Raw genomic sequence first — 27,801 nt, forward strand, 5'->3', positions numbered from 1 at the left:
CTAATTGATAGAGATTCACAGGGATATATATTGATCCTTGAGAAAAGGGATATACTTTGTTTTCTATGGATACAGATACCCAAATATATGTATATGTGCACACATATACACACATTCACATATATCCATACAGATATGTAGGATATATTCTTGTAAAGTCTGCATAACATTTTAATTCTTGTAAGTGTGCAATGTAGTAGTGTTAAATATATTCACAGGATTTTTGCAATTATCCCTAACTATGTCATCATTCTCTAACGTGACCTCTTTGCCTACTAAACAATAACTTCTAACCTCCTCAGCTCTTTGCAACCTCTGTTCTACCCTCTGTGTCTGTGAATTTACTTCCTCTACACTGCTCTCCTAAGTGGGATCACATGGTATTTCTCTCCTGTGTGTCTAGCTTATTTCACTTAATACAGTGTAATCTGGATTTTTCCAGTTTAAATAGGAAACTTTTATGCCTTTATGGCTAAATAATACTCCATCAGATGTCTACCCACACAGCCCCTAATTCCTGGTCATCTGGTTTCACAGCTCAGTTTCTGAGTGACAGTGGGATTTCTAGGATTAAAAAGTTGTCCAGTCTTTTGGGAAAAAGCCCCAAATGTATAAAGCTAACTTCCTAGTTACAGAGCAGATCTTGGAACAAGGACCCCAGAGGGAGGGGCCTGATATGACACTGTTTAGAGTTTGCATAGCTTGGTACACATGTTCTAAGAACTTCCGCTTAACGGTTTCCTAGAAGCCAGATCAAAGCACTCCTTAGTGCCCATACTCTCAGGGTAAGCTGCGTCGCCACAATCTATTGCTGCTGCTTCTCCAGCTGGCTTCTGTAGAGACTGACGGGAGAGACAGCTTTGCAGGTGAGGACCAGGAGAAACTGACACTTGGGGACTCCTCATCTCCTTTTGGCTTTCTACTGAAGGGGATGAATCAAAATATTCCTGTTGGATACAGATAGAAGTTGTTAGAACTCACTGGTTATGGAAATTTTGTTAGGGAAGAAAGGAGGTTTTTTATTTAGTAAGATTTAGGAAAATGTCAAATACAGAGCAATCTGCTGGGATTTGTGAGAAATTCTTAATTGAGTGGAGGAAGGATTTATTATGCATTAATAAATAAATATGAAGAAACTGAAAACAGCTATTTGTATATCTGTGACAGCAAATGTATTTGAGGCTGGAAAGAAGTATGCTAATTCAGGTGATATTTGTTTGAGAACATGTGTTTGTGTGTATAAATATTTTATAGCATACTAAAATAGATATCTTTTGAATTACTAATATCTGTATAAATGAGTCTCCCTACTTAACAATCACAAAAATACTAACACTTTGAAAATGTGAATTGATTACTCAAACCATAAACGGTACGTATTTTAAAACCCTCGTCAACTCTATTATTAAGGATTCCTAATTAAAAATATTTACCATCATATCTATGAATGTAGATAGAGGGTGACATGTCTCTGCTATGTACAATTTTTCATAGAGAACTTTTTTTCCATGAATTGTGTTCTTTGGATAAATTTCAAACACAGAAATGGTTTCATAAAGAGTCTCCAAATGCCACTTACAAGAGGACTTTGCCCATGGCCATCACTGGCAGCTCACCAGTGTGTGTTTCTGTTCCCTTTCTCCTCTAATACTTAAACAATATGTTTCTGTTTCAGGCCGTGGGTGTACACATGCAGAGCTGGTTCCAAATGTACTCAGGAATACTTGCTAGTATTCTTGTAGTACTTGTATCAGACTTCAACTTGCTTCTTATTTGCATACAATTTCTGAGATTCTGTTACCAGCACTGAAAAAGAGTACAAATTTAAACAAAACAAAACAAAATGAATACAAATGAACTTTCTAAACCCACTCTGCTTTAGCACTTCTGGCTATGACTTTTTCTGTGGTTAGGATGTATTATATGAGAGCAGAAAAAATAAACAGAAAAAGAAAGGAAAGACTGTTTTCTACATAGAAAGTACAAGGGTCAGTGAAAGACCTGTCATTGCCCATTGTATTTGGTGAACAAACATAGGTAAAGGGTCACACAGAGAAGTCTCATTAGTCCACACATTTCCCAACATGTTAAAGCAAAAAGATCAAAAAACAGGGTGAGATCTTTGTTCACAGAGCAGTTGGAATCCTAGCATGCCAGTGGGAAAATGAGAGGTGGAGACAAGAGAAACCCTGGAAGCTCACAAGGCTAGCCCTGCAGATACAACAGCAAGAAGCAACAAACCCTGCCTCAAACAAGGTTGTCTTCTGGTGTTCACAGACACTTTTACTCACATACATAAACACAAATGTGAACGTGAACATACACATAAACACTATACACACGGGGGGGGGGAGGGAGGGAGGGAGGGAGAGGGAGAGGGAGAAAGAAAGTAAGATTGAGAAAAACTGCAGAAGAGACTCAACATCAATATCCGGTCTCCATAGGCACAGGCACATACATACACACAACCTCCTCTGTGGTCCACCCTAGATATAAAACTTTGTGGAAGAAAGGGACTTTCAAAACAGTTTTGTTCAACCTCAAGAAATTAGCTCATTCTACAGGAAAGCACAGCCACATCTGTTATGGATCAGAGAACATTATCCCCTGAGCTCTGCCTATTTTATTGGAATCTGTTAGGGGAAAGGGGTGTTGTATGTTTAGCAGGGGAAGTAGAGAATTTGACACGTTTCATTAATAATTTGTTTCTGATTGGTTAATGAATTCAGCTCATCATTTTTGAAGCAAAGAATGAGGTTTTTGGAGCGTCTGTATTATCTCTGTCCAGGTGAACATGGAGGGCACATAGAGACCCACTTGACTAGGGGAAGGATGGTCCTTGTATTGTGCTGTTTACCAAATACAAATTGGGTTGTGAGGAGATCTCTCTCTCTCTCTCTCTCTCTCTCTCTCTCTCTCTCTCTCTCTCTCCTTTTTCCTTCCTTTCTTTTTTCCTTCCTTCCTTCCTTCCTTCCTTCCTTCCTTCCTTCCTTCCTTCCTTCCTTCCTTCCTTCCTTCCTTCATTTTGACAGAGATAAGAAGTTACTTTACAACATACAGATGATATAACTTAAAGAGAACAGAAATACAGGTGTTGGCGAGCAATATTTAAAAATTGGTGCTGGGTCCAGCTTGTTTCCAGACAGCCACCATTTTCCTGAGGCTCCAGCTCTGGACCACGGCTCCAGCTAGCTAGAAACACCGGCCCTGGCACACACGAGATGCCAGCATGGGGGATCGCTCTGCCAATCCCCCACACTGTCTCCACAAAGCTTGACTGAACCCCAGACAATACCCACCATGCACATGGTACCAGGTAGAATGAGACTCTTAGAGCTTAATGGTTATCCAATTGGTTTATATATTTGGAAATGCTCAATTAACAAGATGTCCACACAATTAGAATTGTCAACCCAATTAACTAACCTAGATATGAACAACTACCTGAAACTGCTAGAGACACGTAGACATCTGCAGACATCTTCTGTCCTCCCTCCTTCGTCTCCTCCCCTTCCTCTCCTTCTCTCCTCCTGACTCCTCACTTTGCCTACCTCTCATACAGCCCAACTGCCAAACTTTATACAAATGTAGTGGGAATATATCCCACTACACACAGGCAATTATGAATTTGCTCATAAGACAAAGGTGTGCAAGGTATTAGCAAAGATGGCATCATGCATACCCTATCTCCCCATCTCTTGCATTTGTGTCTTTTAAATCTCAGCATAACTTGCATGTGGGGGGAGACTATATGAACATTTCATGATTAATCTGTGTGACTTTTGTTTGATTCCTCTCCTCAGAGGTTTAAGGCCATGGGGATTAAAAGACTTAACCCATTTTATTTTTTTAAATATTGTTTTAACTTTTTTATTTCTTTTACTTATTCACTGTACAATCTGCTCACAGCTCTCCTCATGGTCACCCAATTCCATAGTCTTTCCCCCATCCCCCTCTCCTCTTCTCCTCTGAGCAGGTGGGATCCTCCAGGGTATCTCTCCACTCTGGCATACCAAGTCTGCAAGGGTAGACACACCATCTTCCACTGAGGACAGACAAGGCATCCCCCCTAGAAGAACATATCCAACAGACAGGCAACAGCTTTTGAGATAGCTGCCACTCCAGTTTAGGACCCATATAAAGACCAAGCTGTACATCCTTACATATGTGTGGGGAGACCTAGGTCCAGCCTGTATATGTTCTTTGATTTGTGGTTCAGTCTCTGAGAGACCCAAGAGTCCAGGTTAGTTGACTCTATTGGTCTTCCAGGAGGAGCAGCAGAGTCAACTAACCTGAACCCTCATGAGGACTACTAAAACTACTTTTTCTGCTGAGTCACAGTGTTTGGTACAATTCAGCATAGCCAATCCCTTGAAAAGTTGATCTGTTAAAATATATGTTGGCCTTAACGGTTTGACCTACCTTGGTAATGAGCCTTGTATGTTTTACTGTGAAGAGCAGAGGCTTTAGACTACTTTATCGATGGTTTCTGATTATGAATGCATTGACATGTGTTGATCGTTTTGGAGAAATGACAATTAGACTCTTGCATTATAAAGTTATTATGTAAGGTTGTGCATTCTCTTTGGACAGAATATAAGCACTTACAAAGTCAAATATGTATGACGTAGCTCTAGAAATAAAAGATGATCTCATGAATGTGTATACTCACTAGCATGATAATTTTACTAATGGTGGCCTATAAACCATAACAGACCAAGTGTCCATATGAAGATTATAGGATAAAAAAACTCTGATTCATGCATACATGAATACTATCCATTGATAAATGTACTGATGAAATATAAAAACAATTTGCATTTGATGATTTAAAAAGTATCTCTTCTCCTCCTCCTTCTTCCCATGTCCCTGGGTCCTACACCAACTCTTTCTCAAACTCAGGCTCTTACTTTTTATTATTATTAAGTGTATGCACAGACTTGACCATATATATGGAAATTTATAAACGTAACCTTCTGCATTTGTTTAGTGTTGTTCACATTTGTTTAGGGCTGACCTCTTGGGATTGGGTAACCTATCCGGGGGCTTCATTACTGGAGAAGACTGATTCCTCCTTTCTCGTCAGCCATTGATCTTCTGTAGAACTTCATCTAGGGAGACTCCTTGTGAGAATTCCTCCAGTCACACTGGCATGTCAGTTGAGATTGCCATCTTTTTTAGGTCTTGCTTTGGTAACCATACTGTTTAGATTTCCTAGGTATAGCTTCTTTCATATATTGTCTTAGTCGGTGTTCTGTTGCTGTGAAGGGACACCATGACCATTGAAACTTATAAAGGAAAAGCATTTAATTGGGGCCTGCTTACAGTTCCACAAATTTAGACTACGTCATCACGGCAGGGAGCATTGCAGCATGATGTTGATGATCACTTCAGACAAGGGTACCTGCCCTTTCTTCCACAGAGTGAGAAGTTTAGTAGAGGAAGCACCCATGAAACAGTAGGAATCTACCACAAATTATGAAATAGTGTCTGTCAGACACCATGTCAGACATGGTGCTGGAGGAGTAGCTGAGAGTTCTACAGGCAGCAGGGATAATAGGAGTAAGGCACTAGGCTTGGCTTGGGTTTCTGAAACCTTGAAGTCCACCCCCAGTGGCATACTTCCTCCAATAAAGCTATACCTCCTAATCTTTCTATATAGTGCCACTCTCTAATGACTAAGTATTCAAAAATATGAGCCTAAGTTGGCCATTCTCATTCCTATCACCACATACATGGAAGACACAGTCTCATAGCAGATGTTTTTTTAACATTTCTTTATTCTTCTTTTAGGATAAGGTAGCTATCAAGATGCTCTATTTGCGAAGTTCACAGATGCTCCAGATGTTGGAGAGCTCCTTAAGGAAATATCTTCCTGAGTCTTTAAAGGTGAATGTGGAATGTTCTCAGGGAAATGGACTATTAAGTGTTTTTTTTAAAAAGGTGGAAAAGGGAAGGAAAATTTACTGAACTGTGTTCTGGGTCAGGTATTGACTTTGTGGCCTAAAATTTAGCTGATGTCACCCCAAGGCAAAGGCGGCATGCTGTACACATTTAACCAAAGAGAAAATAAAGCTCTGTTATGACAGAGCAAGACCACATCATAGTGAACGGCAATGTGATGATTTTACCTAGACCTAGATGATCTTTGCTGACTAAAATACATTCTCTTGTGCTCACACAGGAATTGTTTTATATAACACTGGATATTTCTCAGAGTTGCAAATTGACAAAAGCAAGTGCATTGGTGTTTAATATTTTCCTAACTGATCACATGTCTGACAGGAGGTTAACCACATGAATTTTTTTCTCAGAACTAATAAATCAATTCCTGTTTTGCCAGTTCTCAAAGTATTACACATAATTTGGGTTGAACAAAAATTATGTTTTAGGAATATATCAATAACTTTGTATAAGATAGCTTTCCCCATAACTATTTAAATATATTACAAATGGACTAGAATATGACTAGGGATAAGGAATATCTTTATATTACAGTTTAGATGTTAATTTATTCAGAGGACATAAAACCTGCTAGAAATTACACAAATAGAAATGAAGATTCAGCACATGAGAACAAAGTGGTAAAACTGAAAGAAAAATAAAACTACAGGTAAAATTGAGGGTAATATTCTTCCTTCCATCATTTATAAATGTCATGAAAATGATATAAACAGAGTGAAAACCCAAGAAACATTAGGAGCTCATTGTATTAACTGCCACTTAAAGAATACTTTCCTTAACAACAGCAGAATCCCCATTCTATTCGAGTATTCATAAGATGTTGTCCAAGACAGACCCCCCACATCCACACAATAGGAGTTTAAAATTATTCAAATCATATTAAATGTTTTCTTAAAAGTAATGGAACTTGGGGAATGTGGAGATGGCTCAGTAAGTAAGAGTGCTTTTTTATGCATGTAAGAATAAGCATAGGGAATCCCTAGCACTCAAATAAAAGGTCAGGCATGGCCATGTACACCTATATCACCAGGGCTCTGTGCTGTAGAGACAGGAGGATGATGGGGACTTATTAATTGCTAGTCTAGCTTCAGATTCGGTGAGAAACCCTGTCTCAAGGGGACAAGGTAGAGAGTGATAGTGCAGCACACTCAGTGTCCTCTTGCAGTTCTCTCACCTCTGCAGACATATTAGCATGCACGTCTGCACATATCACACACACACAAACATTCATACACATATGTACATAAGTACACTCACAAAGAGTTAAGGTTAAAATTGAAAATTGTACATGCAAATTTTCTGCAAATGATTGAAAAACAATAACAAATAAACTGTACTTAAAGTAAAAGGGAATTTAGACTAAGTTAATTGATTTGTTCATACCCCAGAAACTAGAAAAATTATAGAACAAATAAACCCACTAGCAAGCAGAAAAAAGCAAATCATAAAAGGAAAACTAAGAGAACCGGTGGTGGCGCAGTGGCTAAGGTGGCCGCCTGCAGAGGGCGCGGGCCCTCTGTGCTGTCTCTCTCTGTCTGCCTGTTCGAATCCTGCTCTGTCCCGTTTGTCTCTGCCCGAGTCTCATGGGGAAAAAAAAAGTTTGACTGGGTCTGTGTACACTTAAAAAAAATAAAAGGAAAACTACACATTCAAACAGGAAGAAATGAATATGAGTGATAAAAAAATCTTAAGAAAATAATGTTATAATCAAACTGACCTAGAATAGAGAAGATAAACATCTCCTAAATGCAGAATGAGACATCACTAAAATTCCAGTAAACATTATAAACGTAACAGGAATGTTGGGTAATTGACAATGTACTCATAGATTTCAGATATGCTGTTGTTATGTGAAAAGCACAAATTAAAAAGTTTGTTAAAGAAGAATATACAATCTCAATAGTCCTACATATGTATATGAAAACATTGTGACAAAGGAAATGATTTCTCTAGCTGGCTTCACAGGGTATTTATATAACACTCATAGAAAATATATAATACCAACCACACAGAACACTAGTCAGCATGTAACAGAGGAGGGAGTACTTCCAAATTCATTTTATGAAGTCAGAGTTACCCTGAAAACAAAAGCAAAATTGTATATCAGTAGAAAACTATAGATATGTACTCATCATTAATGTAAATACAAAAGTCCTCAAAAATACAAGATATATTTAAATAATAGATCTGGTTCATGCTTAATCAATACAAATCACCATGTTCATATACTACTAAATAAAAATCATATGATCATTTTCTTGTTTATTTTTTCTGAGAATTTCACAATGTAGCCTAGACTGCCTACAACTTACAAGTAATTTACGATGGCCTCAGCTCATGGCAGTTGTCTGCTTCAGATTCGAAAATGCTGCAATTACTGATATAAACCTCCATGACTGGGTGAGACAAGATATCACCAAGTAACCCAAGCTGGCCTTTAAATCACCATCATTTCACATCATCTCTCTGAGTGCCTAGATTATAGGTGTGCACCACCACACCTTGATCTTTATTAATAGGTAAAGAAAAATGTGACGAAATATAATAGTCTTGAATATGAAACTCTGAAAACTAGGAAGAAAGAGAATTTGTTGAATTTGACAAAAGCACATAGGCATGATGTACAGTTAAGATCTTTCTCTATAGCAAAGAAATGGAATATTTTTGCTTAACATGGGTAATTAAGCTGTGTTATCCATTGTCATTAATTTTATTTAATGAAACATTAGTAATCTAACTAGCATATAAGTCAAGAAAGAGAAATTAAAGTAATACCTATTGGGGGAGGAAGGAAGTAAAGTGTAGTGTGTTCTCAGAAGTCATGATCATCTAAAGAGTCTACAAAACAATTTTCTGGACAAGATTAAAGGATTCAAGATCAATATCCAAGTTCTATAATTCAATTCTATTTATATACATTATCAATTAATGAATAACTATAATCCAATATTTAAAATAAGTACCATTTACAATAGCACAAAACAAACAAAAAGCTAAAAATCTCCACCACACATCAACCTTGCAAAGCATTAGGTAGAGGCTCTTGTTTTATGTTTTCTCTTGTTAACTACTGCTATACCTGGATTCTTCTGGACAGCAGGAAGAAGGTATGTTTGATACAACTGTTACACTGAGTGTGAGGATGAGAAATATGAATAGCAAAGTATCCTATTTACTTCCCCAGCCTCTCTGAAAACCTGCATAGCTCTCATTCATTCCAAGTCACCACTCCTTCTGATTAGACAGGAAAGGTAGCTATCAAAATGATAGATCACATGATCCAGGTTTAAATTTTTTGATCAAAAAGTTCATTGGGCTATATTACAGAAGTTCAATAATGTCAGGGGGTAGTATGCTTGCATACAAAATGAGTAAAGTTGAGAAGCAAATATTTTTGTAGTCCTTTTTAATCAATATTACTAAAGTTTCAAGTAGCAGAAATGTACATGTATTTTAGCTAGCAACAGAGTCTCTTTGTAAACAGTGAATATTGAATAGTTTAACACACATGTCAACTGCAATTCATTCTAAATATTAAATATTAGGCAATTAAGGAAACCTATAAATTTCTGTTTATTGACATGAAAATGTGTCTTTGTATATTATACATAAAATTCATACACATTAGGAAAGTGTATTGTTTATAAATTTATATGGGAATATATTTATATGGCAGAAAATAGAAATTTATAGGAAAAAATAATGAAAGACGGAGTTAATAATTTAACTTATCTGCATACTTAACTATTATAATAGTATCATGATTTTATTTGAAATTTCCATCTACTTTGGAATAATAAAATATTACTTGAAGACTGAACTAGATATTGTATGATTTACATCCACTAATTTCAAGGAAATCACCATCATTCTGGTAACAAAAGAAATGCTTTTACTGTTCCTTGGTAATGAGTTGACCATTCAGTTGTTGAAATATTTAGGTTTATGGAACTGTCTTCCACATGAACCAGGGAAACCCATTCAAGCTCAAGGCTCTGGTGGACAAGTGGCCTGATTTTAACACAGTGATTGTCCGTCCTCAGGAGCAGGTAAGTTATATTGTGGAATGAATACAACTCTAAGTTTACAATTGGTGTGTGTCTAACATGAACCTGGAAATGCTCAGACGCCAAGGAAACAAAGATAACCCCTGATGATGCCAGGGTCCCTCTAGACAGAAACAAGATTAGCACACAGACTCTAAATTGAAAAACCACAAAGAGAAATAAGAGATAAAGAAAAAAATTTGAGATCAAAAACAAAAAAGAAGAAATAAATTCAAAATGTCAGTAATAAGCTCTTATTTTATTCTCAAATGTAAATCACAAAGATCCAGGAGTCTTTAGGTGTATGATCTAGGTCCATTACATATATGTTATGGCTGAGTAGTTTGGTGTTTCTGAGAATCCTGGTGGTGGGAAGTGAGGTTATGGCTGTCTCTGACTCTTTTGCCTACTTGTAGAATGCTTTTCCTCCTACTGGGTTCCCTTGTCCAACTTTGATGTGATGTTATGTGCCTTGTCTTATTGTAACCTGTTATGCAGAGTTTGGTTGATGTCCTTGGGAAACTTGATCTTTTATGAGGGGAGGCAGAAGAGAGAGGTGAGTCTGGGGTAGAGGGCAGGTGGTGGGAAGAGCCTGCAGGGAGAGTAGAAAAGTGAGTAAGGGAAAATTGCAGATAAATAATTTATATATCTGAGATATATTATAATATATGAGAGAAGAATTAAAAATCAATTGCAATAAAAATTTCAATCTAAAGATGAAGAGTAGATGTTAAAAATCAAAAATGCATGACTCAGGTATAGGGTGCATACAAGAGGCTACACTCACTTTCAGAAAAAAATACATGTGGATATGGACAGATATAAAAAAACGTAGTTTATGAATACTAGAAACATATAAAGCAAATATTAACAGAGTAAGAATAACAGATATCAATTCAATAAGTGTAAAATGCATCAATAAAATCACATTCAACAAGGAGTAGACAGGTCAACAAGGCATAAAGGGACTAAGAACACTGTATTTGGATTAAATTTTAGACAAAGCAGACTTAACACACACCAAACTTCTTTTCAACAACAACAACAGAATACACATTTCCTCTGGTACATGTAAAAATATTCTTCATACTATTCCATACACTAAATTGAAATTATATTTAGAATCATTCCAGACTATTCTGTTCTGAAAATAGATATTTAAAAAAAACAGTTGTAAGGGGAAGTTCCTGACAATTTTATATGGAAAAGAATGATCCCAAATAAATAGTTAACATTACATCCCAAGACTCTAGAAAAAGAACACATTAGACCCCAATTGGTTGGGGGAAAATAACAAGGATCAGAAAAGATGTAGACAAGAGAATACAAAATCTACTGAGAGAATGTTTTTAAAATATTTTTTTTCTGAAAATATAACCAAAATTTGGCAAGTTTTTTTTTTACTAGTTTGAGGAGAAAAGAGAGAAGACACATTTGAATGAAGTGAAAGTGAGGATACTACAGCAGACATCGTAAATGAACTGAGACATGAACTCATTCTTATGAATATTTATATGCCCATCACTGGGTGATCCAAAGGATGTAAATTGTTTGGAAAGTTACATCCTACAAAGACTGAATGAAAAACAAACAGAAAGACTGAAGAGACCAATAACAAATAGAAACTGAAGAAGGCAACAAAAACCTCCAAACCTATTTCCAAAGAGGAGGCAGAAAAATTGTAAGAGACAGAGGTGGTGGATGATCCCCTAAAACAACATCTTCCAGAAACAACAGGGCTGATACTCATAAGAATTCACAGAGACTGTGACAGCATACACAAGACCTGCACAAGTTTAAGCCAGACAAAATCCCAGCATGGAGAAGGAAAAGCAGACAAAAGTCCCACCCTTTATCAAGGATCTATTCACAATTGATACTTCCTGGGAAAGGGAAAAACCTATTTTCTCTAATGGCATGTTATATCAACCACACTCCTGACCATGGCTCTCATACTTGCCCAATACAAAACAGATTGGATGTTTTGTTTTCTTTAGTATGCTTTTTGGATTTGTTTTGGTCATCATTTTCTCTTTGTTGTTGTTCATTTGTTTGTTTTGATTTTCATCCTTTTGTGTGGCTTTTTGAGAGACAGAGAGACAGAGAGGCAGAAAGAATAAAGTTGGATGAGTGAGGACATGAGGAAAATCTGAGAGAAGAAAGAATATATTGTATTTTGAATAGATTCAATACATAATATTGTATAAATATTTTGACTATATACAAAGTATATACAAAATATCAAAATATATTATATGTACAAAATTTAAAAATATAAAAATCACAAACAACAGAAACAACAAAACCTAAACAAGTCACAGTATAACAGCACATGGTTTACTGCTAATTACTACAAACAGTCCGAGAAGGGTCACCACTAGGACTCATTTTTATATCTTGCTATATAACCCACTGTGGTCTGGAACTCATTGTACATTGAAGCCTGTCTCTAAATTCTTCTTCCTCCAGTATCAGCCTCACAAGTTCTGGGATTACAGCCATGCACCATCATATACCATCCCTAACTTATTACTATTTATTACAAAATATAGACCTAGATGAATTCTTCTTCATATATTTTATGAGGGCACTATCACTTTTGTAGTTATAAAAGGCAAGAAAATTTCTGGTCTTTTTTCTATGGATATTTATTAATGCAGTATATGATAAAATATTAACTATCTCGTGAGGCTGGCATAGTGTATGCAAATGAACCGATGTAGTCCATCACAATATCACATGGCCACGTCAGTGGAAGAGACACATTTTGACAAAATTTATTACTCTTTTGGGCAAAACTTCTTAACAATCTACCTATAGGAAGAAAGTACCCCAACACAAATGTAGAACTGTCATTTGCCCTAGTCATACCTCTTCCGGGCATGTAAAAAAGTGAAATAAAGTCAGGAAGCGCTGCAAGTATCTATACTGCTTCATTTATTGTAGAAGTATTTGTATTACCTAAAATGCAGAAATAATCACGGAACCCAGAGATAGATGAATGGGCACAGATACCAATATACAAAACTGATTTTTATATGAAATGTTCCTTAGCATAAAAAAAGATGTCTTACTGTTTTCTAAAATACAGATTAACTGGGAAGACATTGTGGTAAGTGAAATGGGCTGTCACAGAAAAAAATAATACTCTCACTTAATGTTAACAATAATAAATAAATAATAACAAAAGTAATTTAAAAGTTAGATGTATAGAAAACAAAAGGGTTATTGAACTATGTAACTGATGGTTATAAACAAGGAGATACATGCATAAGGTATCAAAGAGGCATAAAGATCTAATATAGAACATGAAATTTTACTATATTTTCTGCTAAATTTGATACTATTTCCAATGAAAGAATAATAATTATGTGAGACAATAGATCTGCTAATTGGCTTTAGTATAATAGTAAATATTTTCTCATTATTATTATCATTATTATCATATGTATATTTTCATAATATCACATGTATCTTAAACATATACAATAGCCCTTATTGTTTTGAAAAAACTCATCAAACAGCATACAATATAAAGCAAATTTAAATTTACTCAAAATATAAAAATGGAATAATATTTGTTTTTCAACTGTGTTGACAAGATGGATTGTCAATTGTAGTATTGCCTAGCTGCAAAGGTATTTGTGTGCAATTTTTTGGCCAGCCTGCCCTAGCTGAATATTTGTCCTTCAGTCCCTTCCTTTAGGTTCAAAAATTCCAGCTGTCATTTATAAACTTAGAGAAAAGCTTTTTGAACAAATTATGTTATGATTTTGCCAGAAATACACATTTTTAAAGGGTGCTTTGGGCTTTACAGTTTAAAAACATCATGTTTTGTTTGTGAATGGCTTTAGTGTGGATGTATAAAAGTCCATACACAAGATCATCTTGTCAGTTTCACTATTGTCATGTTAAAATATATGTATGGGTTGGAGAGAAGGCTTAAGGGGTACACCCTTTGCTGTGCCAGTTTGAGGACCTGGGTTCAGATCCTTAGAAGCTCCATGAAGCTCTACACAGCAGTGTATGTGTAGAATCCCAACATGCTTACATGTATCCCAACATACTTACAAAGAGGTGGAACTTGGGAGACAGGGGAATTTCTGGAATTGACAGGATGCTAGACTTAGATTGGCATCAGCAAAAAAAAAAAAAAAAAAATGTCCCTGTCTCATTGTGGACAGTGAGAAGTGGCCCTCAAAGATGTCCTCTGACCTCCATCCACACCCCACATTCCTGCACACACATGCTGCAAACACAGAGAGAGATAAAGCACACAATTACCTTGAAGTTCTTCAGAACAAGAAGACTTGTTCTTTCAAGGCCTTTGACCTTCTCACTTTTCTTTTCCTGAGTATTACTGATTTAGGAAAGATGTTTCAAAAACCATCTTTAATGGATTGTAAATCACAATGGTACCTATATATAAAATGTAATAAAGTTTAATAAAATCATTACCATACATCGAGTGGAATTTTGACATAGTTTAGTGATATTAACAATTGAGGAGTGGTGCTGGCATGTGAAGAAAACATCACTGTTTAGGTTTGATTTATGAGAGAAATTTCCAGCAAAGATGGGAAAGCAGTTCTAGCCCTAGCTGAAGCTAATGGTTGTTGAGAGAAGGGGAGGTCCATGTTCTTGTAGGTGACCCCACATCCATCCATAGCAACTGGACAGTGCCAATTAGATTCAATGATCATTTAAAAAATATATGTAAATTTGGAGAGGAAATATATCAGGAGGAGTCTGGAGGTGTTGAAGCAACAGAGTGGGATAAATGTGACTAAATGCAATATATATACATATATACCTGAAATTTTAATTATTAAAAATAAGACAAAGAGTGTAATGAAATTTTTTAAAAAATGAAATTACACAATACAACCAATATTATGTATTCCATATTGACCAACCAAATAGGAGATGGCAGATGACCTTGATCATCACACCAACACTTACCAGATCTATTCTAAAGATCCTAAGCACTGTTTGGAATTCCTTGGCACACCAGATGTCATCAACTGGAAACAGCATCTGCAGATCCAAAGTAAGGAGACTGGAATGTGTGTTTGCTGCTGTGACCTTCTGTGTGCACATCTGTAGGATTACTCTTTATCCTGGCACCTCGCTCTGCAATCTTTCTTAGTTTCTTCAAACTTCCAAATCCTAACCTAGTGAACATTCTTTGGACTGTTTTCCATCACCTCTACAGTGGAATCAATTTCAAATATTGAAGACTATGGCATTGTTAGAAGAAACAGTGAACTAGATAAATTTTGGTTAACAATGTATTTTGAAGATGTATTCAGGAACTCTGAGGACAACTAGATAGAAGACAGGGCTTGGCCTCTGACATGTTTCTGGTACAAGAATGGTAGGTTATTGTGACGCAGAGTACCTGCCAGGTCACCAGGGTTTATATCTAATGTGGTTACAAGCATGCCCTCTGAAGTTAAAGCCACAGGGGACTTCCTGGTTCTGCCCCCAAGTTGTGATTCTTGAGCAAATGGCATTTCCATTACTCAGTGTCTTCATATGTAAAAAATAATTCTGATATTAAAAGATCCTAAGATGTAGAATCAATGACAAGATTAAGTGAGGCATAAGACCAATGCCTGGACATATAACATATTCAAACAAGATTGCCTACTATTTGAATATGCTCCTCCTGTTCATGGAGATATAGTATTTTTAGTATTCTGCAGTACCTGAGAGAAAACACGTCCAGGGAATAACGTTAGGAATGGATACACAGGAGCTACAATTGAGGCAAAGTTTTCTGATTAAATCTTGTATACATTTTTGGACCACTTCTTGATCTACATAGATGGTTACTTATTGCCTGTTTCACTCCCTCCTAGGTTCACAATCCGGCCTAAATGAAGCAATAATGAACGTAGCAGCTGGTAAGATGGTCAAGGTCAAGAGAACACAGTGCGTTCTCTACATGATGCCCGAGACAGCAAAGAAACTGGTTCCTTTCCTGTTGGAGGATGCAGAGCACTTAGATCATAAATCTGGCAGACCCCGGGCTATGTGAGTTGGATTGAAGATGCTTTGTTCCTCCCAGAGAAGTAGCTCCCTATCTTCTCTTCCTACATAGCCCAATTCCAACATGATTGTTTAAAAAAAAAATAACACGGATGGCATGATCTGTCTCTGCAAATGCCACAAACAGTTCTTTAATTGTTCTCAGGTTCTTTGTTTTCAGGATTTGTTCTTTTGGTTTGTGCATATGTGTGTGTGTTGATGTGTTTATAAGTATGTGTACATACATGTGGAAGTCAATGGGCAATTTCAAGGGTTGTTTCCCTTAGCACCATCCAGCTTTGTGGTTTTGTTTCCTTGCTTTTCTGAGTCAAGGACACTTACTGGGATTCGTGTGGTTTGGATAGGCTATCTGGTCACCCAGGTCCAGGAATACCCAGGTCTTCAGTTCCCTAGAGCTATGATTACAGACTTGTACTTTTATACCTAGTTTTTAAAAAACATGAGTCTGGGGATCAGATTGAGGACCCCATGTTCTCTATGCAGCAAGGACTTAATTGACTGAACTATTGCCTAATCCTATCACTAATTAACTCAGTACATTTCAGTGAAATTCTAACTCACTTTGGTCACCATAAGACAAGGACTAATCCCTTGTTGGACATCTATCCCCCTCCCAGAAGCACTGTCCTTCTGCAACCTGATCCTCATATGTTCACACACGCCTCTGGAAGAGTGCATTTGCTTTTCTGCTTGTATGAAATGTCCTCTCATCCAATATTAATGCATTTTCCTCTCCCTTTTCTGGCCATTGTTTCTCATAGTCTCATTTTATTTCCATTACTTCTTTTTCAGAGAACCCCATCAAAAGATACAATTATTATGAGACTTATTATTTCCTTTATTGTACTTTTATTAGCTAGAAACAGCTAATTTTTAAATATATCTACCTATGTGTTGCTAGAAGCTGCTCACAATATTCAGAATTCCTTAAGGTCAAGAGTTTCAAGTAAGTAAATTGTGTCAGCAAAGGCACTTGCTGTGCAGCTGATGGCCTGAGTTCAATTCAGGGGACCCACGTGGTAGAAGGAGAAAACCTACTCTCACAAGTTGTCCTCTAACCTCCACACACGTGTCCCCAACAATAAATAAATAAATGTCATTTCTTTAAAGAGCAAGAATCCTTTTAGTATTGTTCAGGAAGAAGTCCTCAATATAATAACTCAATATAATAATTTCCCTCCTTTCCTTCTGTACTTGCTCCTTCTCAAATTTATGGATTCATTTTCTTTAACTGTTACTATTACACACACAAATACACAATGTGCTCAGTCAGTTCAGTGTTACTTGTATGGATGTAATTTCAGAGCTGACCAATCGCTATTAGATATTGCTATTAAGAGGTGCATTCCTTTTAATAGCAGGAAGACTCTACTGCTCTTAGTGTTCCTTAGTTGCCTATAGTTTGTTTCCTGAGACCGGGTTTCTCTGTGTACTGGTTCTGGCTGTACCTGGAACTCGATTTGTAGACAAGACTGGCCTCAAATTCACAGAAATCTCCCTGCCTCTGCCTCACAAGTTTTGGGATTAAAGATGTGCAGCCACCATGCCTGGCTACCTGTAGGCCCATGAACTTTTTCCCTTTCCATGTTAGCATGTCAACTGATGTTGGTTCTTAATAAATATGTGTTTAATTGATCTACTTCACAGAGAAAATGATTTCCAGTTAAAAACATTTGGGCAAAGTATGTATTTTTCCTGTTGATTTCTAGAATAGCACAGAGCAACACTGAAATCTGATGATGGGAACTTGATGTACAGATGCTCAATCCCACGGGCCCTGTGGTTCAGTGTGCCTGGAAGAACTTTGCTCACACTGTGAAGGGCATGGCAGCCCAGAGAGCACCTTCTCATTCAGAGTAGCACTGGGTCCGTTTCTCAAAGGATAGTGAGGCAATATCTGACTTTATTTTATGGTTCACAACAGAAAGAAGGCTCTTATGGTGGAGTAGCCTGCTCATCATGAGGATGATGAAGGGTGTTACTGTGACCAGGGTCTGAATCTTCTGGTTATGCACCCTGAGTATTTACCTCAGTGCAGGAGTCCTCTCCCTTTCTTTTTTTCTTTCTTTTTTAATTGGATATTATATTTACATTTCAGATTTTATCCCCTAACCTCCCTTCCCCCAACCACCCAGGAACCTCCTATCCCATCCACCCTCCTCATGCTTCTATGAGGATGTGCCTCCACCTACCCCCCACTCCCACTTCCCCCCCTTGAATCCCCCCCCTCGGTGTTCATCCTTCATGGGACCAAGAATCTCCTCTCCCACCTATGCCAGACAAGGCCATCCTCCCCTTCATGTACAGATGGAGTCATGGGTCCCTCCCTGTGTGCTCCCAGGCTAGTGGTTTAGACCTTGGGGAGCTCTGGTTGGTTAGTATTGTTGCTCTCCTCATAGGGCCACAAACCCTTTCTGCTCCTTCAGTCTTCTCTCTAACTTATCCACTGGGAACCCCTTGATCAGTTCAATGGTTAGCTATGAGCATCAGCCTCTGAATGTGTCAGCCTTTGGCAGACCTCTAAGGAGACAGCTATATCAGGCTCTTGTCAGCATGCACTTCCTGCCATCCACATCAGTGTCTACCTTTGGTGACTGTACTTAGAATGGAGACGCAGGTGGAATGGTCTCCAGATGGCTCCTCCTTCACTTTCTGTCCCACACTTTGTTTCCATATTTGCTCTCCTGAGTATTTTGTTAGTCCTTCTAAGTAGGACTGAGGCATCCACACTTGGTATTTCTTCTTCATGAGCTTCATGTGGTCTGTGTGTTGAGTCTTGGCTATTCCAAGATTTTGGGCTAACATCTGCTTATCAATGAGTAAATACCATGTGTGTTCTTTTGTGATTGGGTTACCTCACTCAGGATGATAATTTCTAGTTCCATCCATTTACTTAAGAATTTCTTGAATTCATTTTTTTAATAGCTGAGTAATACTCCATTGTGTAAATGTATCACATTTTTTGTATCCATTCCTCTGTTGAAGGACATCTGGGTTCTTTTCAGCTTCTGGCTATTATAAATAAGGCTGCTATGAATATAGTGGAGCATATGTCCTTGTTATATGTTGGAGCATCTTCTGGGTATATGCCCAGGAGTGGTATAGCTGGATCCTCAGGTAATGCTATGTCCAATTTTCTGAGGAAGCGCCATACTGATTTCCAGAATGATTGTACTAGCTTGCAATCCCACCAAAAATGGAGGAGTGTTCCTCTTTCTCCACATCCTCGCCAGCATCTACTATCACCTGAGTTTTTGATCTTAGCCATTCTCACTGGTGGGAGGTGGTATCTCAGGGTTGTTTTGATTTGCATTTTTCTGATGACTAAGGATGTTGAGCATTTCTTAAGATGCTTCTTGGCCATTCGAGTTTCTTCAGTTGAGAATTCTTTGTTTAGCTCTCTACCCCATTTTTAATGGGGTTATTTTGTTGTCTGGCGTCTAATTTCTTGAGTTCTTTTCATATATTGGATATTAGCCCTCTATCAGATGTAGGATTGGTAAAGATCTTTTCCCAAACTGTTGGTTGCTGTTTTGTTTTATTGACAATGTCCTTTGCCTTACAGAAGCTTTGCAATTTGATGAGGTCCCATTTGTCGATTCTTGATCTTAGAGCATAAGCCTTTGGTGTTCTGTTCAGGAACTTTTCCCCTGTGCCTAGGTATTTAAAGGTCTTCCCCACCTTCTCTTCTATTACTTTCAGTGTATCTGGTTTTATGTGAAGGTCATCTAGCCACTTGGACTTGAGCTTTGTACAAGGAGATAAGAATGGATTAATTTGCATTTTTCTACATGCTGACCTCCAGTTGAGCCAGCACCATTTGTTGAAAATGCTGTCCTTTTTCTTTTTTTGTTTAAGAACTTTATTTAAACATTGTATGATTAAATCATTCCCCATTTTATCTCGTAGAAGTGAGACCAAGCATTCATTTTTCCCTCCAAATGATAGGATCCATGATACAATTCTTCTAGCTGTTCTACCCCTGCCACATTTATCTTTATATATATATATATATATATATATATATATATATATATATATATATATATATATAAATGCTGTCCTTTTTCAACTGAAAGGTTTTAGCTCCTTTGTCAAAGATCAAGTGACCATAAGTGTGTGGATTCATTTCTGGATCTTCAATTCTATTCCATTGATCTTCTTGCCTGTCTCTGTACCAATACCATGCAGTTTTTATCACTACTGCTCTGTAGTACAGTTTCAGGCCAGGGATGGTGATTCACCCAGAAGTTCTTTTATTGTTGAGAATGGTTCTCCCTATCCTGGGTTTTTTGTTATTCTAAATGAGTTTGCAAATTGCTCTTTCTATCTCTAGGAAGAATTGATTAGGAATTTTAATGGGGATTGCATTGAACCTGTAGATTGCTTTTGGCAAGATGGCCATTTTTACTAAGTTAATCCTACCAATCCAGGAGCATGGGAGATCTTTCCATCTTCTAAGATCTTAAATTTCTTTCTTTAGAGACTTGAAGTTCTTGTCATACAGATCTTTCACTTGCTTGGTTAGATTCACTCCAAGATACTTTATATTATTTGTGACTATTGTAAAGGGTGTCATATCCCTAAATTCTTTTTCAGACTGTTTATCCTTTGAGTAGAGGAAGGCTACTGATTTGTTTAAGTTGATTTTATATCCAGCCACTTTACTGAAGTTGTTTATCAGGTTTAGGAGTTCTCTGGTGGAAGTTTTAGGGCCACTTAAGTATACTATCATATCATCTGCCAATAGTGAAAATTTGACTTCTTCTTTTCCTATTTGAATCCCTTTGACTTCCTTTTGTTGTCTAATTGCTCTGGCTAGGACTTCCAGTACTATATTGAATAGGTAGGGTGAGAGTGGGCAGCCTTCTCTAGTCCCTGATCTTAGTGGGATTGCTTCAAGTTTCTCCCCATTTAGTTTGATGTTGGCTACTGGCTTGCTGTATATTGCTTTTACTATGTTTAGGTATGGGCCTTGAATTCCTGATCTTTCCAAGACTTTTATCATGAAGTGGTGTTGAATTTTGTCGAATGCTTTCTCATCATCTAGTGAGATAATCATGTGGTTTTTTCTTTGAGTTTATATATGTAGTGAATTACATTGATGGATTTCCAAATATTGAGCCATCCCTGCATTCCTGGGATAAATCCTACTTGATCATGATGGATGATTGCTTTGATGTGTTCTTGGATTCGGTTTTCGAGAATTTTATTGAGTATTTTTGCATCAATATTCATAAGAGAGATTGGTCTGTAGTTCTCTTTCTTTGTTGGGTCTTTGAGGGGTTTAGGTATGATCATATTTGGAGCTTCATAGAATGAATTGGGTAGTGTTCATTCTGTTTCTATTCTGTGGAATAGTTTGAAGAGAATTGGTATTAGGTCTTCCTTGAAGGTCTGATAGAATTCTCCACTAAAACTGTCTGGTCCCGGACTTTTTTTGTTGGGAAGGCTTTTAATGACTGCTTTTATTTCTTTAGGGGTTATGGGACTGTTTAGATGGTTTATCTGCTCCTGATTTAATTTTGATACTTGGTATCTGTCTAGGAAATTGTCCATTTCATCCAGATTTTCCAATTTTGTTGAGTATAGGCCTTTGTAGTAGGATATGATGATTTTTTTAAATTTCCTCAGTTTCTGTTGTTATGTCTCCCTTTTCTCTTCTGATTTTATTAATTTGGATACTGTCTCTGTGCCCTTTGGTTAGTCTGGCTAAGGGTTTATCTATCTTGTTGATTTTCTCAAAGAACCAGCTCCTGGTTTTTTGATATTTTGTATAGTTCTTTTTGTTTCTACTTGGTTGATTTCAGCTCTGAGTTTGATTTTTTCCTGCCGTCAGCTCCTCTTGGGTATATTAGCTTCTTTTTGTTCTAGATCCTTCAGGTGTTCTGTCAAGTTGTTAATGTATGCTCTTTCCAGTTTCTTTTTGTAGGTACTTAGAGCTATGAGTTTTCCTCTTAGTACTGCTTCCTTGGAGTCCCACAAGTTTTGGTATGATGTGTCCCCATTTTCATTGAATTCTAAAAAGTCTTTAATTTCTTTATTTCTTTCTTGACCAAGTCATCATTGAGTAGATCATTGTTCAGTTTCCATATGTATGTGAGCTTTCCATTGTTTTTGTCATTACTAAAGACCAGCCTTAGTCCATGGTGGTCTAATATGTTACAAGGAATTATTTCAATCTTTTCGCATCTTTTGAGGCCTGTTTTGTGACCAATTATATGGTCTATTTTGGAGAGTACCATGAGGTGCTGAGAAAAAGGTATATTCTTTTGTTTTAGAATGAAATGTTCTATAAATATCAGTTAAGTCCAATTGGTTCATAACTTCTATTAATTTCATTGTGTCTCGGTTTAGTTTTTTTTCCATAATCTGTCCATTGCTGAGAGTCGGGTGTTGAAATCTCTCACTATTAATGTGTGAGGTGCAATGTATGCTTTAAGCTTTAGTAAAGTTTCTTTTATGTATGTGGGTGCCCTTGCATTTGGGGCATAGATGTTCAGAATTGAGAGTTCCTCTTAGTAGATTTTCCTTTAATGAATATGATGTGTCCTTCCTTATCTTTTTTGATTACTGTTGGTTGAAAATTGATTTTATTTGATATTAGAATCTCTACTCCAGCTTGTTTCTTGGGACCATTTGCTTGGAAGATTGTTTTCCATCCTTTTACTCTGAGGTAGTGTCTGTCTTTTTCACAGAGGTGCATTTCCTGTATGTAGCAAAATTCTGGGTCCTGTTTATGTATCCAGTTTGATAGTCTATGTCTTCTTATTGGAGAGTTGAGTCCCTTGATATTAAGAGATATTAAGGAAAAATGAAAATTGCTTCCTGTTATTTTTGTTTTTAGAGGTAGAATTATGTGTGTGTAGTTATCTTCTTTTGGGATTGCTAGAAGATTACTTTCTTTGCTTTTTCTAGGTTATAGTATCCCTCCTTGTATTGGAGTTTTCCATCCATTATCCTTTGAAGTGCTGGATTAGTGGTAAGATATTGTGTAAATTTGGTTTTGTCGTGGAATATCTTGGTTTCTCCATCAATATTGATTGAGAGTTTTGCTGGGTTTAGTAATCTGGGCTGGCATTTATGTTCTCTTAGGGTCTGTTTGATATCAGTCCAGGATCTTCTGGCTTTTATAGTCTCTGGTGAGAAGTCTGGTGTAATTCTTATAGGTTGGCCTATATATGTTACTTTACCTTTTTTCCCTTACTGCTTTTAGTATTTTTTCTTTGTTTTGTACATTTGATGTTTTGATTATTATGTGGTGGGAGGTATTTCTTTTCTGGTCTAGGTTATTTGGAGTTTTGTAGGCTTCTTGTATATTTATGGACATCTCTTTCTGTAGGTTAGGTAAGTTTTCCTTTATAATTTTGTTGAAGATATTTACTGGTCCTTTGAGTTGGGAATCTTCACTCTCATCTATATCTATTATCTTTAGATTTGGCCTTCTCATTGTGTCCTGGATTTCCTGGATGTTTTGGGTTAGTAGCTTTTTGCATTTCGCATTTTCTTTGACAATTGTGTCAATGTTTTCCATGGTATCTTCTGCACATGAGATTCTCTCTTCTATCTCTTGTATTCTGTTGGTGGTGCTTGCATCTATGACTCCTGATATTTTTCCTAGGTTTTCTATCTCCAGGGTAGTCTCCCTTTGTGATTTCTTTATTGTCTCTACTTCCATTTTTAGATCCTTGATGGTTTTGTTTAATTCTTTCACCTGTTTGGTTGTTTTTTCTTGCAATTCTTTAAGGGATTTTTGTGTTTCCTCTTTAAGGGCTTCTACCTGTCTACCCGTGTTCTCCTTAAATTCTTTGAGAGTGTTATTTATGTCCTTCTTAAAGTCCTCTATCATCATCATGAGAAGTGATTTTAATTCTGAATCTCGCTTTTCTGGTGTGATGGGGTGTTCAGGGCTTGCTATGATGGGAAAACTGGGTTCTGATGATGCCATGTAACTTTGGATTCTTTTGCTTATGTTCTTTCTCTTGCCTTTCACCATCTGGTTAACTCTAGTGTTGCCTACACTCACTGTCTCTGACTGGAGCCTGCCTTTCCAGTTATCTTGCTTGTGTCTGAACTTCTCAGGGCCTGGATGTCTCTGTGATCTTTTAATCCTTAGCTCCAGTTGCTCTGAGTACAGTGTCTCCTCTAGGATGTCTCAGGATATGGTGTCTCCATGGTGGCAGACCAGCTAAGTGTCCACTTCTCTGGGTGCAGTGTCTCCTCTAGGATGTCTTGGTATCCAATGTCCACACAGGAGCAGACCTGGCAGGTGTCAGTTCAAGGCAGCAGGCCCAGGAGAGGGGCAGAAGGGGAGTTGTATTCCATAGTGGCAGGGTTTGGGTGTCTGCTGGAACCTGAGCTGCCTGCTATTCTGGCTTCAGTAGTCCCTGTAGGATGTCTCAGGATCCAGTGTCCACACAGGAGCAGACCAGGTGGGTGTCTGCTGAAGGCAGCAGGCCCAGGCCAGGGGCGGAAGGGGTGTGGTATTCCACAGGGGTGGGGTTTGGGTATCTGCTGGAATCTGAGCTGCCTGCACCCAGTTATGGATCTGGGGCAGGCTTAGGGCAGTGTGTGAGTGTTCTTACCTGCTGCTCTGAGTTCAGTGGTCCCTCTAGGATGTCTCAGTATCCAGTATCTACACAGGAGCAGACCAGGCGGGTGTCTGCTGAAGGCAGCAGGCCCAGGCGAGGGGCGGAAGGGCTTCTCTCCCTTTAATATACATAAAAGGAGCTGTCTGTGTACCATGTTGTTGACCGTTTAGACTTTTTCTTTGCCTTGTATTCAATATGGCAAAGGACTCTCAGAAACAAGTATTGAAGATTTCATGCTATGTGGTTTGGGGAGAAGGCTTAGTCTGTTAAAGTACCTGGTATGCAATTCTGAAAATTTGAGTTGAGATTCCTTTGAATATGCATAAAAAGCCAGAGATGATAGTGTGTTGGTTTTTCCAGTGCTTCTGTGGTGGAGTAGCTGTCCAGTGATCACCCTGATCACTGGTAAGCTAACAAATTGATGAACTCCAGCTTTAGTGAGTGAGGCTGAACAAGATTGAGAAAAGCTACCAACATCACACACACACACACACACACACACACACACACACACACACACACACACATACATATACATAATTTCATGATCCTAAAGTCTTGCTTTACTGATTACTAGTATGTGCTTTTGAGTACTTATTCTCCATTTGTCCATGTTTCCTATCTTTATGATGTCATCAATTATATTTCCTATGGGGATTAAGTGGGTCAGAACAATATTGAGAACAGCACAAAGTTTTTATAAATATTTAATTGCTTTTGTGGCACTGTCTTGGATACTTGTAAGACAAAACCTTTTATAATATTAATTTCTGTCTTTTGATAAAATGGCTATTAGCCATCCTTTCTAAAGAGAATAACATGGAGGCAGAAAGGTAAGTTAGGTTAGCTACCTGATCTCACAAGACTAGCCAGACAGTGCTGAGCTAATGCATAACACTAATGGTGCTCTCATGCCTCACAATAGACTTTTATGAGGAGGGACAAATATTTCACACTGTATACAATATTTAGGGCTGCTGTTTTTCTTTTTTCTTTTTCCCCTCAGAGACCAAGAAATGTTTAAACTCTCATCACTGGATGTTATCCATGCTCCCTTGGTGGATAAATTCTGGCAGTTTGGTGGTAATGAGAAGAGCCAGAGATTCATTGAGCGCTGTATCCGGATCTTTCCTAGCTCATGTCTTCTGGGACCTGAAGGGACTCCTGTGTCCTGGGCTCTGATGGACCAAACCGGAGAAATTCGAATGGCGGGCACAGTGCCAGATTACCGGGCACAAGGCCTTATCTCTCACATTATTTATGCTCAGACACTGGTTATGGATAAACGTGGCTACCCTGTGTATAACCATACAGAACAAGTGAACAAAGTCATGCAGAAGATGAGTCATACTCTGCACCACGTCCCCATGCCCTGTGACTGGAATCAGTGGAACTGTGCACCTCTGTGATTCTGGTGCTCAACATAAGGCTGTGTTGGGTAGGCCAAAATAAATCTGGAGGAGTGGAAAGTGGTCACAGAGAAAATACAGATTGTAATAAAGAATAAAGGGATGGGCATTGCTTGGGCTCTGGGAGAGCAATGTGAATGGCCAACACTATAGCATGGTCCCTGACCTCATATTACCTTTTATATCCAGCAGACCTGTAATGCCCAGACCTCTCCACTGAGCCACCGTCTTTGTTCAGTTTTCTACATTCTGGATATCAGACACATGTATTCAACTGCACATTGCTATCCTCATGTGGATCATTGCCCATGATCGGTTTTGTTGGGATGTGGTGCTGATGGGGAACTAGTGTACTCTTCCCCAGCACTCCTTCGTTTAGGAGCTAGGATAATTCTCATCAACATGTACTTTGAAATGATAACTTCACTGAAAGTCATTTGATCTCTGTTTGATAACCATGCAGAATAATGCATGAATAAATATATGATAGTAGTTGGATGATACCTGGAAAACTAATTTTTAAGAAAATTTGTTGTACATGTTAAGTGTACGACATGAGGCTTTGGGAGTATGGGTAGATAGTGAAAATGTTTTCTATAGTGAAACCAATTCACAGATTCATCGTGTCAGATATTTACCATATTTTGATTTGATATTAAGAGTAGCTAAAACCTCATTTAGTATTAATCTCATATAGTTCAATGTTATTATGATTTTCATGTTATAAGTAGATCTCCAGATTTCCTTATTAAGATGTCTTACGTTTTGTAATTCTCTGATACACATATTCTTTCACCTCATCCTTAACCTTGGTGACTAGCATTTTGTTGTTTTAAATTCAATATATAGTTGAATTTATGCATTGGTTCTTATCTGCCTAGCTTGTCTCATAGAGCTCATCTCAAATAGCTTGTCTCATTATCCAAGTTCATTCATTTTATGGAAAATAGTAGAAACTGGTTCTTGTAAAATATATTATTACATTGTGATATGTAATTTTGATGCCACAGTTTCTTTACCCATTTGTTCCTCAGCAGACATTTAGGTTACTTCCCTATCTTGGCAATTTATGAATGATAGCACAAGGAGTTTGTCTTTATGAAATAATTGTCTTCATTGCATACAAATTCCAAAGAAGGATTCATAGATAACTTGGTAGTGCTGTTTTTTTCTTTATTTGTTTTTATTCTCTTTACATCCTGACCCCAGTCCCACGCTCACACTTCCATCCCCAACCCCCATCCCCTTCTCCTGAAAGAAGAGAGGACCTCCCATGGGTACCAATCATCCTGTCATATCAAGTCACAACAGGACTAAGTGCATCCTCTCCCACTGAGACCAGACAATGCAGCTTAGCTAGGAAAAAGGAATGCAAAGGCTATAGTGTCAGAGACAGCACCAACTCCAACTGTTAGGGAACCCACATAAAGACCAACATATTCATGTTCTCATATGCAACAAATATGTAGAGGGTCTAGGTCCAGCCTCTGCAAGCTCTTTGGTTGGTAGTTCAGTCTCTGTGAACTTCCCATGGTCCCAGGTTGGTTGACTCTGTAGGTCTTCTTGTGATATCCTACGCCTCTCTGGCTCCTTCAATATGTCTCCCAACCCTTCCAGAGGACTACACAAGCTCTCCATGAGGTTTGGAGGTAGGTCTCTGCCTGTTTCCATTCATTGCTGAATGAAGCCTGTCAGGAGAGACTTAGGCTAGGCTCCTGTCTGCAAGCATAGCTATGG

General features: G+C 37.8%; 1 protein-coding gene across 1 annotated transcript; it reads left to right on the top strand.

The window, feature by feature from the left end:
• Positions 1–708: 708 nt before the first annotated feature.
• On the top strand, positions 709–27,060 carry LOC117695227 (glycine N-acyltransferase-like protein). The gene is made up of 6 exons (XM_034486079.2): positions 709–866; positions 5,794–5,889; positions 9,906–10,013; positions 14,934–15,060; positions 15,875–16,049; positions 25,662–27,060. The coding sequence occupies exons 2-6, from the start codon at positions 5,812–5,814 to the stop codon at positions 26,062–26,064; spliced, it is 891 nt and encodes a 296-aa protein (XP_034341970.1). The 5' UTR covers positions 709–866; positions 5,794–5,811; the 3' UTR covers positions 26,065–27,060.
• Positions 27,061–27,801: the final 741 nt, after the last annotated feature.

Source organism: Arvicanthis niloticus, chromosome 1 (genome assembly GCF_011762505.2).
Source record: "Arvicanthis niloticus isolate mArvNil1 chromosome 1, mArvNil1.pat.X, whole genome shotgun sequence".
Lineage (NCBI taxonomy): Eukaryota > Metazoa > Chordata > Mammalia > Rodentia > Muridae > Arvicanthis > Arvicanthis niloticus.